The 13,430-nt window shown below is 40.1% G+C and overlaps 1 protein-coding gene across 1 annotated transcript; it reads left to right on the top strand.

Moving 5' to 3' along the window:
• The first annotated feature begins 10,355 nt into the window (after nucleotides 1-10,355).
• klhdc7a (kelch domain containing 7A) lies at nucleotides 10,356-13,115 on the top strand. Its single transcript, XM_062037768.1, has 2 exons — nucleotides 10,356-10,649; nucleotides 10,764-13,115. Exons 1-2 carry the CDS (start codon nucleotides 10,356-10,358, stop codon nucleotides 12,477-12,479), a joined length of 2,010 nt encoding a protein of 669 aa, XP_061893752.1. The 3' UTR covers nucleotides 12,480-13,115.
• The last annotated feature ends 315 nt before the right edge of the window (nucleotides 13,116-13,430 follow it).

Below are 13,430 nucleotides of genomic sequence, written 5' to 3'. Positions count from 1 at the left end.
ATTTTTTTTACATTTTCTTTAGTTGAAAAAATAACGCTAAATTGGCACATTTCCCGATCAAAGTATAGTTCTGCCGCTTGTTTCCAACCCCAGACGCTCATTTGGGGGATGACATTTGTCCAAACACGTCCTCCACACCAAGACTTTGTTAAGCCTCTGCAAAGCATTTATTCTACCATATTTTTCGGACTATAGAGCACACCGGTGTATAAGTCGCACCCGCACAATTTTAGAAGAAATATATATTTTTCTATATATTATCTGAACCGGACTATAAGTAGCAGATACTGTACAAAGCAGGGGTCACCAACGCGGTGCCCGCGGGCACCAGGTAGCCCGTAAGGACCAGATGAGTAGCCCGCTGGCCTGTTCTTAAAAATAGCTCAAATAGCAGCACTTACCAGTGAGCTGCCTCCTATTTTTTAAATTGTATTTATTTACTAGCAAGCTGGTCTCGCTTTGCCCGACATTTTTAATTCTAAGAGAGACAAAACTCAAATAGAATTAGAAAATCCAAGAAAATATTTTAAGACTTGGTCTTCACTTGTTTAAATAAATGCATTAATTTTTTTACTTTGCTTCTTATAACTTTCAGAAAGACAATTTTAGAGAAAAAATACAACCTTAAAAATGATTTTAGGATTTTTAAACACATATACCTTTTTACCTTTTAAATTCCTTCCTCTTCTTTCCTGACAATTTAAATCAATGTTCAAGTAAATTTATTTTTTTTATTGTAAAGAATAATAAATACATTTTAATTGAATTCTTCATTTTAGCTTCTGTTTTTTTGACGAAGAATATTTGTGAAATATTCCTTCAAACCTATTATGATTAAAATTCAAAAAATGTATTCTGGCAAATCTAGAAAATCTGTAGAATGAAATGTAAATCTTATTTCAAGATCTTTTGAATTTTTTGAAAAAAAAAATTTCTGGAAGAAATAATGATTTGTCTTTGTTATAAATATAGCTTGGTCCAATTTGTTCTATATTCTAACAAAGTGCAGATTGGAGTTTAACCTATTTAAAACATGTCATCAAAATTCTAAAATTAATCTTAATCAGGAAAAATTACTAATGATGTTCCATAAATTATTTTTTTTCAGTTGAATTTTGAATTTTAAAGAGTTGAAATTGAAGATAAACTATGTTTCAAAATTTAATTGTCATTTTTTTCCGTGTTTTCTCCTCTTTTAAACCGTTCAATTAAGTGTAAATATCATTAATTATTAATAATAACATAGAGTTAAAGGTAAATTGAGCAAATTGGCTATTTCTGGCAATTTATTGAAGTGTATATCAAACTGGTAGCCCTTCGCATTAATCACTACCCAAGAAGTAGCTCTTGCTTTCAAAAAGGTTGGTGACCCCTGGTACAAACAAACCCCGTTTCCATATGAGTTTGCAAAAAAAAATAAAGTTTCTGAGTTTGAACATGAAATATGTTGTCTTTGTAGCATATTCAACTGAATATGGCTTGAAAATGATTTGCAAATCATTGTATTCCGTTTATATTTACATCTAACACCATTTGCCAACTCATATGGAAACGGGGTTTGTACAAATGGTATTAAAGGGTTAACGCTTACATTCTCTTCTAGTGGGAGCAGTGCTGGTCACCCTTTTGTGCCGGTGTGTCCAAGTCCAGTATCAGTTTTCTTCTGGCTGGCAATTCTCACAAGAGATCTTTGCTCAATTCTGTTGTAATACTCGGGGGCCGGATTAAAGGGAACAACGGGCCAGAGGTGGCTGTAGATAGTGCACAATTGTACTATAGACATTCGCCCCACAAAAAAAACTATTTGCATTATGGCCATCATAAATGACTCGCTCCAAAGCGGAGGGGAAAAAATGAGCGGCCTATAGTCTTGAATTGATGCTAAGTGTGACATAACGGGACAATAAGATAGACACATAGGTGCAATAGTAGGGACAATAAGATGGACACATGGGTGCAATAGTAGGGACAATAAGATGGACACATAGGTGCAATAGTAGGGACAATAAGATGGACACATAGGTGCAATAGTAGGGACAATAAGATGGACGCATAGGTGCAATAGTAGGGACAATAAGATGTACACATAGGTGCAATAGTAGGGACAATAAGATGGACACATAGGTGCAATAGTAGGGACAATAAGATGGACACATAGGTGCAATAGTAGGGACAATAAGATGGACACATAGGTGCAATAGTAGGGACAATAAGATGGACAAATAGGTGCAATAGTAGGGACAATAAGATGGACACATAGGTGCAATAGTAGGGACAATAAGATGGACACATAGGTGCAATAGTAGGGACAATAAGATGGACACATAGGTGCAATAGTAGGGACAATAAGATGGACACATAGGTGCAATAGTAGGGACAATAAGATGGACACATAGGTGCAATAGTAGGGACAATAAGATGGACACATAGGTGCAATAGTAGGGACAATAAGATGGACACATAGGTGCAATAGTAGGGACAATAAGATGGACACATAGGTACAATAGTAGGGACAATAAGATAGTCACATAGGTGCAATAGTAGGGACAATAAGATAGTCACATAGGTGCAATAGTAGGGACAATAAGATGGACACATAGGTGCAATAGTAGGGACAATAAGATGGACACATAGGTGCAATAGTAGGGACAATAAGATGGACACATAGGTACAATAGTAGGGACAATAAGATAGTCACATAGGTGCAATAGTAGGGACAATAAGATAGACACATAGGTGCAATACTAGGGACAATAAGATGGACACATAGGTGAAATAGTAGGGACAATAAAATGGACACATAGGTGCAATAGTAGGGACAATAAGATAGACACATAGGTGCAATAGTAAGGACAATAAGATGGACACATAGGTGCAATAGTAGGGACAATAAGATGGACACATAGGTGCAATAGTAGGGACAATAAGATGGACACATAGGTGCAATAGTAGGGACAATAAGATGGACACATAGGTGCAATAGTAGGGACAATAAGATGGACACATAGGTGCAATAGTAGGGACAATAAGATGGACACATAGGTGCAATAGTAGGGACAATAAGATAGACACATAGGTGCAATAGTAGGGACAATAAGATGGACACATAGGTGCAATAGTAGGGACAATAAGATGGACACATAGGTGCAATAGTAGGGACAATAAGATAGACACATAGGTGCAATAGTAGGGACAATAAGATGGACACATAGGTGCAATAGTAGGGACAATAAGATGGACACATATGTGCAATAGTAGGGACAATAAGATAGACACATAGGTGCAATAGTAGGGACAATAAGATGGACACATAGGTGCAATAGTAGGGACAATAAGATGGACACATAGGTGCAATAGTAGGGACAATAAGATGGACACATAGGTGCAATAGTAGGGACAATAAGATGGACACATAGGTGCAATAGTAGGGACAATAAGATAGACACATAGGTGCAATAGTAGGGACAATAAGATGGACACATAGGTGCAATAGTAGGGACAATAAGATGGACACATAGGTGCAATAGTAGGGACAATAAGATGGACACATAGGTGCAATAGTAGGGACAATAAGATGGACACATAGGTGCAATAGTAGGGACAATAAGATGGACACATAGGTGCAATAGTAGGGACAATAAGATGGACACATAGGTGCAATAGTAGGGACAATAAGATGGACACATAGGTGCAATAGTAGGGACAATAAGATGGACACATAGGTGCAATAGTAGGGACAATAAGATGGACACATAGGTGCAATAGTAGGGACAATAAGATGGACACATAGGTGCAATAGTAGGGACAATAAGATGGACACATAGGTGCAATAGTAGGGACAATAAGATGGACACATAAGTGCAATAGTAGGGACAATAAGATGGACACATAGGTGCAATAGTAGGGACAATAAGATAGACACATAGGTGCAATAGTAGGGACAATAAGATAGTCACATAGGTGCAATAGTAGGGACAATAAGATGGACACATAGGTGCAATAGTAGGGACAATAAGATGGACACATAGGTGCAATAATAGGGACAATAAGATGGACACATAGGTGCAATAGTAGGGACAATAAGATGGACACATAGGTGCAATAGTAGGCTTATTAACCGTAAACAGGTGGGCTCGTACATGAGCGAGTCGGCGCTTGTCTTTTTTTTTTTTTTCCATTCACATTAATATTCTTATTTTTTACAAAATTGAAATAGACACACAGTGGCAGCAATTTGTCAACCAGAGTCAGCAACAAATCAAATGCAAAACAACAACAACACTTTAATGCTCTGCTGAATAAATCATGCAGATGATAAGGAGGCGTGTACACAAGCAGTGAAGTTGTCACGTTGTGTAAATGCTAAATACAAAGAGAATACAACAAATCCTTTTCAACTTATATTCAATTGAATAGACTGCAAAGACAAGATATTTCATGTTCACACTGACAAACTAAATAAACATGAAGTTAGAATGTAATGGCAGCAACACATTGCAAAAAGGCATTTTTACCAGTGTGTTACATGGCCTTTCCTTTGAACAACACTCAGTAAAGGTTTGGGAAGTGAGGAGACACATTTTTGAAGTGGAATTCTTTCCCATTCTTGCTTGATGTACAGCTTAAGTTGTTCAACAGTCTCCCTTCTCATATTTTAGCCTGCACACATTTTCAATGTCTGGACTACAGGCAGGCCAGTCTAGTACCCACACTCTTTTACTATGAAGCCACGCTGTTGTAACACCTGGCTTGGTATTGTCTTGCTGAAATAAGCAGGGGCGTCCATGGTAACAACATATGTTGCTCCAAAAGCTCTATGTACCTTTCAGCATTAATGGTGCCTTCACAGATGTGTAAGTTACCCATGTCTTGGCCACTAATACACCCCCATACCATCACACATGCTGCCTTTTACACTTTCACCCTAGAACAATCCGGATGGTTCTTTTCCTCTTTGGTCCGGAGGACACGACGTCCACAGTTTCCAAAAACAAGTTGAAATGTGGACTCGTCAGACCACGGAACACTTTTCCACTTTGTATCAGTCCATCTTAGATGAGCTCAGGTCCAGCGAAGCGTTTCTGGGTGTTGTTGATAAATGGCTGTGGCTTTGCATAGTAGAGTTTTAACTTGCACTTACAGATGTAGCGACCAACTGTAGTTACTGACAGTGGTTTACTGAAGTGTCCCTGAGCCCATACGGTGATATCCTTTACACCCTGATGTGGCTTTTTGATGCAGTAGCGCCTGAGGGATCCAAGGTGTGTAATATCATGGCTTACGTGCAGTGATTTCTCCACATTCTCTGAACCTTTTGATGATATTACGGAGCGTAGATGGTGAAATCCCTCAATTCCTTGTTGAGAAATGTTGTTGTTCAACAATTTGCTCAGGCATTTGTTGACAAAGTGGTGACCCTCGCCCCGTCCTTGTTTGTGAATGACTGAGCATTTCATGGAAGCTGCTTTTATACCCAATCATGGCACCCACCTGTTCCCAATTTGCCTGTTCACCTGTGGGATGTTCCAAATAAGTGTTTGATGAGCATTCCTCAACTTTTTCACTGTTTTTTGCCACTTGTGCCAGCTTTTTTGTCACATGTTGCAGGCATCAAATTCCAAAGGAGCTAATATTTGCAAAAAAAAACAAAGTTTCTCACACTGAGAAACTTTGTTATTTTACTTGTCTTTGCAGTCTATTCAATTGAATATAAGTGGAAAAGGATTTGTTGTATTCTCTTTTTATTTACCATTTACACAACGTGACAACTTCACTGCTGTCATCGACGCTCAAAAACATCTCCAAACTGGACTTTCAGACCAAATAAAGGGGGAATATACTTTTGCAATAAAGCACCAAGAAGAACAGAACCTAAGAAGTCACTTTTTTAAACATTTTTTAAATGATTTTTCTGGACATTGCCTCACCTGCCGTACACCTGAGCGCACGTCACTAGTGTGTGTGTGACTCTCACCCAGACGTGTGCAGGATTAGACGCCTCGTCCTGGTTGCCACTTCCACGCCGGCCTGACCAGGGCTGTTGCATTTGATTCATTTGCCCTGTATTAAAGTGGACAATTCAAAAACTCACCTGTCTGGACTTTAATGTTGGGTGTACACCTGCACCATCTCAATGCTGCTTTACTTACATTCTCTTCATCAAAAAGGTAATTTGACACTGTTTATCAATGTTGTTGTGGATTTTATTATTTTTTGTATTACTTTAAAGTAGCGAAATATTCCCTCCAAAAGGATGTAGGGTTGTACGGTATACCGGTATTAGTATAGTACCGCGATCGGTACTGTACCGCCTCTAAAAAGTATCGGTCCACCACACCCATGTCGTGACATTGCTGGTTTTACGAGCAGAAGAGCATGTTTGGCAGCGCACACACACAGAGTACTTACAAGCAGACACAGTGTGGAGACAGAAACGGGAGAATGGACGCATATTGGTGTAAAAAGACAAGATAAAGGTGAAGTTATAACACTGAAACACCCTCAAGAAGAGCTGCTTTAACACATGCAGCTAACATCCATCCACAGTGTTTTAGCTACTTCTAAATCACTAATCCTGGTCTCCATGGCGACAAATAAAGTAAGTTTTTTACAAGTACCATTATCACTGGAGGACGAGGAATAGCTAAACATGCTTCACTACACACCGTAGGAGGATACAATAGCTCACCGGCGTCACAATGTAAACAAACGCCATGGGTGGATCTACACCTGACATCCACTGTAATGATACCAAGTACAAGAGAGTATGTAGTCGATACTACTATGATTACATCAATATTCTCCTTTAGTTTTTATAAAATTCATAATATAAGTATTCATTAAGTACCACCATAATGACAACATGAAATACAGTAGTGTAGTAGACCTAAGTATTCATTAAGTACCACCATAATGACAACATTAAATACAGTAGTGTAGTACACCTAAGTATTCATTAAGTACCACCATCATGACAACATTAAATACAGTAGTGTAGTAGACCTAAGTATTCATTAAGTACCACCATCATGACAACATTAAATACAGTAGTGTAGTAGACCTAAGTATTCATTAAGTACCACCATAATGACATCATTAAATACAGTAGTGTAGTAGACCTAAGTATTCATTAAGTACCACCATGACACCATTAAATACAGTAGTGTAGTAGACCTAAGTATTCATTAAGTACCACCATAATGACAACATTAAATACAGTAGTGTAGTAGACCTAAATATTCATTAAGTACCACCATCATGACAACATTAAATACAGTAGTGTAGTAGACCTAAGTATTCATTAAGTACCACCATAATGACATCATTAAATACAGTAGTGTAGTAGACCTAAGTATTCATTAAGTACCACCATAATGACATCATTAAATACAGTAGTGTAGTAGACCTAAGTATTCATTAAGTACCACCATGATGACAACATTAAATACAGTAGTGTAGTAGACCTAAGTATTCATTAAGTACCACCATAATGACAACATTAAATACAGTAGTGTAGTAGACCTAAGTATTCATTAAGTACCACCATAATGACAACATTAAATACAGTAGTGTAGTAGACCTAAGTATTCATTAAGTACCACCATAATAACATCTTTAAATACAGTAGTGTAGTAGACCTAAGTATTCATTAAGTACCACCATAATGACAACATTAAATACAGTAGTGTAGTAGACCTAAGTATTCATTAAGTACCACCATAATGACAACATTAAATACAGTAGTGTAGTAGACCTAAGTATTCATTAAGTACCACCATAATGACAACATTAAATACAGTAGTGTAGTAGACCTAAGTATTCATTAAGTACCACCATCATGACAACATTAAATACAGTAGTGTAGTAGACCTAAGTATTCATTAAGTACCACCATAATGACATCATTAAATACAGTAGTGTAGTAGACCTAAGTATTCATTAAGTACCACCATGACACCATTAAATACAGTAGTGTAGTAGACCTAAGTATTCATTAAGTACCACCATAATGACAACATTAAATACAGTAGTGTAGTAGACCTAAGTATTCATTAAGTACCACCATCATGACAACATTAAATACAGTAGTGTAGTAGACCTAAGTATTCATTAAGTACCACCATAATGACATCATTAAATACAGTAGTGTAGTAGACCTAAGTATTCATTAAGTGCCACCATGATGACAACATTAAATACAGTAGTGTAGTAGACCTAAGTATTCATTAAGTACCACCATAATGACAACATTAAATACAGTAGTGTAGTAGACCTAAGTATTCATTAAGTACCACCATAATGACAACATTAAATACAGTAGTGTAGTAGACCTAAGTATTCATTAAGTACCACCATAATGACAACATTAAATACAGTAGTGTAGTAGACCTAAGTATTCATTAAGTACCACCATAATGACAACATTAAATACAGTAGTGTAGTAGACCTAAGTATTCATTAAGTACCACCATAATAACATCATTAAATACAGTAGTGTAGTAGACCTAAGTATTCATTAAGTACCACCATAATGACAACATTAAATACAGTAGTGTAGTAGACCTAAGTATTCATTAAGTACCACTATAATGACAACATTAAATACAGTAGTGTAGTAGACCTAAGTATTCATTAAGTACCACCATAATGACAACATTAAATACAGTAGTGTAGTAGACCTAAGTATTCATTAAGTACCACCATAATGACAACATTAAATACAGTAGTGTAGTAGACCTAAGTATTCATTAAGTACCACCATAGTGACAACATTAAATACAGTAGTGTAGTAGACCTAAGTATTCATTAAGTACAACCATCATGACATCATTAAATACAGTAGTGTAGTACACCTAAGTATTCATTAAGTACCACCATCATGACAACATTAAATACAGTAGTGTAGTAGACCTAAGTATTCATTAAGTACAACCATCATGACAACATTAAATACAGTAGTGTAGTACACCTAAGTATTCATTAAGTACAACCATCATGACATCATTAAATACAGTAGTGTAGTACACCTAAGTATTCATTAAGTACAACTATAATGACCAACATTAAAATATGGTAGCGTAGTAGGCCAAAGAGGTTTTATTTAACAAGTATGTTTAATATGTTTGGCCGATGTAACATTACACACAGTTTGAACAGTAACACTGTAATTGCACATAGGAAAAGTGAGTCTTTGGACTAGGACTAGATGGAGGCCACGTACCACAGTTTAAGAATCACTGCAGTAGAGCATCTTTGGTTTAGGACTAGATGGAGGCCACATAGACTAGATGGAGGCCACATAGACTAGATGGAGGCCACATAGACTAGATGGAGGCCACATACCACAGTTTAAGAATCACTGCAGTAGAGCATCTTGCAGACAGACTCAAAAAACTGCCTTTAAAACCTACAATTCACAGCAACAGCATATCCAGCACATATTATGTATCTGGACAACAAAAAAACGGTTTTAAATGTAGATTAAATTCATCATGGGCCCCCTAATCCTTCAAAATAAAATGAATAATCTTCTCAAATACCGAGTTGTAGTTAAAAACAAGGACTTTTGACCTTGGTTTCAGATTGCATTGGATTGGATTTGAACTTTGTATATTGTAGCCCACAAGATGTTGTCAGCTGTCATGTAAACAAACAACTAAAACCTTGCTCTTTTTGTTGGGTTTCCACTAAAGAAGCAAGGCCGCGTGCCAACTCCTGTCCTGACTTGGTTGTTTCACAACTGACACATCTCATATAGAATGACACAGCTCAATTTGGAAAAAAACTACAATAAAACAACAAATGAAAGTGTCCACAGGATCAAGTTCAAATCATGACTTGTGCACCACCACCTCTCCAAGACGGGCTGTTTATGCAGTTTGTCCTGTCCTCGCTCTCTCTATATCCTGAAAGTGGAGGTATAAGTGTGCAAACAGACGCATCCGGGTTGTGAAGGATATGATAGATGTCACCTTCCCTCCTACCCCGCCCTTTATTTAAACCCTACTGTGCTGGGCGAGTCTGTCAAAAAAACTTTAAAGGCTTACACTGCAAGTGAAAAGTTGATAGAGACTCAAGTTCTTGGTGAACGACAAGCAAATATTGATCTTTGGTGAGTGTGTCCTTGTTGAATCAGCATCTGACTGGCCTCAGGTGTTGCATGACCAAAGCCCCGCCTTCAAAGAGATGCAAATATACCTCCACAGGTTTCATTTTACACCCGAGGGCAAAGAACAGCAGTCATCGGATCACGGGAGCTCTTGTGCAATGAAAACCAGCCGACATGCACTCGTCAGCTGAGAGGCTCTGACAAAGGGATCAGTCAGCCGGTCACAAGTGCCATCCCCGCCGCAGTTATGGCCATTGCAGATCTTTTGGGAGTCCAATTCGACATGCAGCTGCTGCTCAAGATGAGTCTTTCTGTAGCGACAGTGCTTCTGGTGTCGTTGGCCTACAGGTTCTACAGCTCCAGATACACCAATGAAAGCCCTTTGCAGGATAGCAAAGCACCACCGGCGTGCCAGAGGTGCAAGAAGACCCTGCAGGGCACTGGCACTGATGACAAACAACTCAGACCTCTGCTCGCCGAGGATCCGTTACCTGACCCTACTATAAAAACACAGGCAGAAGCTAAAGACCATTGTAACATGGCACACAGTGCTCAGCATATCGGCAAAGAAACAGAGATATCTTCATGTCAGAAGCCAGCATCGGTTTCCTCCAGGGACAATTCAACTGGATCTTCTCTGGACCTTCAAAACCAGAAAAAGAACGAGGTAGCCAGTGCAAAAGGCAGACGGTCCCCTTGCTTTTTGAAGAAGTTGGAGGGCTGTACGGGTGTGGGGAGGGAGCTGAGACAGGACTTGGAGCGACACGGGATCTACTCGACCTTCCTCTCCAAGGCGGAGATCAGTGTGGAAGATGCCAAGCTGGTAGTGGACGGTTCAGAAGAACAGATTGTGCGTGGGAAGATATATGAGTACTACGTGGAGACTTCTCACTTTTCCACAGATCAGAACACCCAGTTGGGTAAGGACGAGAAGAAAATCGAGTTCCAAGAGTGTGAAAGAAATCGCAGCATGACGGATTCTCTTTCCTCTGTAGACCCTGACACCACTGATGAAGCCTGCTATCTTGAGAACCAAAAGCGAAGGTCCTCCACAGGGTCTGTACCCTTACGGAAGCAAAGCTATTTGGCTGCTGCGGAGCAGTCAGAACTGCCAAGTTCACTTTCTCCCTCAGGGGGCTCAACCAGCACCAGCCCCCTCGAGGTCAGCCCTTTCCCAAACAATACATGCCTCAATGTGAGTAATGTATCTCATGTAGAAGCTGGACCAGGGAGTCCTTTGTCATACCTTTCAGCTAAAACTCCAGATTTTGAAACCCTAAGAAATCAACTGAATTTGGGGAACTGTTTAGAGGCACTTTTCCTTGCCAAAAGACATGGACAGAGCTCTGTGGAGCAAGCAGCCCTCACCGTCATGTCCGATAACTACCTCCAGGTCCTCCAAGATGCCGACCTTTATGGGCGGCTCACCAATGCTGAGCGGGAACAAATCCGGAGGCAGCGAGCAAGAGGGAGAAGATTCATTATGGTGGCAGATGTGGACCCTCAAGACTGGTCAAAGAACACCGCAGGGATGAGAAGAATGTTGAGCGCTTTGCACTATTACAACGACGGTGTCGACGCCTGGCACACCCTTTGCCCTATCCCACAGGAAGTCATCAGCAAAGCCTGCGCCATGTGTACGATGGATAATTACTTATTTGTCGCAGTGGGATGCCAAGCCACAGACAGTGAAATGAGTCCCTCCAAACGAGTGTTTTGCTACAATCCTTTGACAGATATTTGGAAGGAGATCAGTCCCATGAATGAAGCCAGGCCTCGCTGTAAACTGGCAGCACTGGGTGGCTACATCTATGCCATCGGGGGAGAGTGCCTTTCCTCAGTGGAGCGCTACGACCCGCGTTTGGACAGATGGACTTTTGTGGCGCCTTTGCCTAACGATACATTCGCGGTGGCCCATCATGTGACGGTGTGCAACGGAGAGCTGTTTGTGTCCGGAGGGAGTGTCCGTTACATGCTGATGCGCTACAGCCCCAAAATGGACACGTGGAGGGGGAGTCTGCTGGCAAGCGGCAAAGACAGGACCGTGGACATGGTGGCTGTGGGATCTTTTCTGTATCGTTTTGAAGTCAACTCTGTGCTGGGAGTCAGCGTGTACCGCTACCACACGGTGGCCCGACTGTGGTACGAGTGCGGCACCAAACGGCTGCCACGATGCCCTGCCTTCCAGTGTGTGGCGATGGGCGACACGGTCTACTGTGTCAGTCGGCACTTTACCCTGACATTTGAGGCCGATGAGATCTCCCCTGCTTTCACAGAGGACACTTGGACTGTCCCCCCTGCAGGCACGGGCCGACTTGTCCCCTTTGTCTTGTCACTCCCGGATAGGAAGCCTCTCCAGACCAGTGTGTAGCGCAGATTCAGTTTTGTAGGGATGATACATCAAGTTGCTTTTTGACCATGACTGTTGCTAGCTACGAGGTCCTAGAGGTGCAGAGTCAGACCTAACATATGCACGCTTAGTCTTGAGTGTCGGGTGGATGGATTGTGTTAACATTTTACATGCTCAACTCTACATCGTTGATGTTTAATCCTCAAAAGTCGGACATTATTTATTAAAAGGGTCATACCGTGCATTTCTTTTTTTCAACATTTAAAACACTTTGTTGTTGTAATGGTGGTTCTTGGGTGAAAGATTTGCCTAGATTTAGTTTTACGGACCTACTTTCAAGCCATTTTTTTTCTTTCTTTTGAAACCGATTGTTTTGAGGGATGCAAGATGCAAATGAACCTGTCCTTACCACGGCTAATAACGGTGAGTGTGCGTTCGCCCCCGCCAGGCAGAAAGGGTTTGAAGTTTTTAGCTATGGACATAGATGACCACCACAACATAACATCCCAGATGATATAGCTAGACTACCGGCTTACCGTGGTTGGTTTTCGGCACCAAGGAAGGAAGCAAAGAAAGGGAGGACGACAGAGGAAGAAAGCCCAGCTGACGTACAGGTCTGGAACTATGCATGCTGGCTAAGGTGCAATTTCTATGGAGTCTAACTTTCTAATGCTACATTCTGGACGTGTACACGTATATATCGACAATAAAAGGCTTTTCTATTCTACATCCTGAAATAACTCCTGCTTTGAGTTATAAATAAATAGAAGCTCAAGGCTACAAGGGGTACAAGGCTACAAGGCTACAAGGCTACAAGGGGCGACATCACGAACGTAGTAACAGATTATATAACGTACTGGTCCTTTGCTAAAGACAGTAGGCACTAGGGTTGTAGGATATACCAGTTACTAATAAAGTATGGCATTACTCATGAATTAAAAATGGTACTATACTGTTACTGAAAAATATTGG

This window comes from Entelurus aequoreus, linkage group LG26 (assembly GCF_033978785.1).
Source record: "Entelurus aequoreus isolate RoL-2023_Sb linkage group LG26, RoL_Eaeq_v1.1, whole genome shotgun sequence".
Lineage (NCBI taxonomy): Eukaryota > Metazoa > Chordata > Actinopteri > Syngnathiformes > Syngnathidae > Entelurus > Entelurus aequoreus.
The sequence above is the reverse complement of the archived record's forward strand: the minus strand, read 5'-3'. Positions and strand labels throughout refer to the sequence as shown.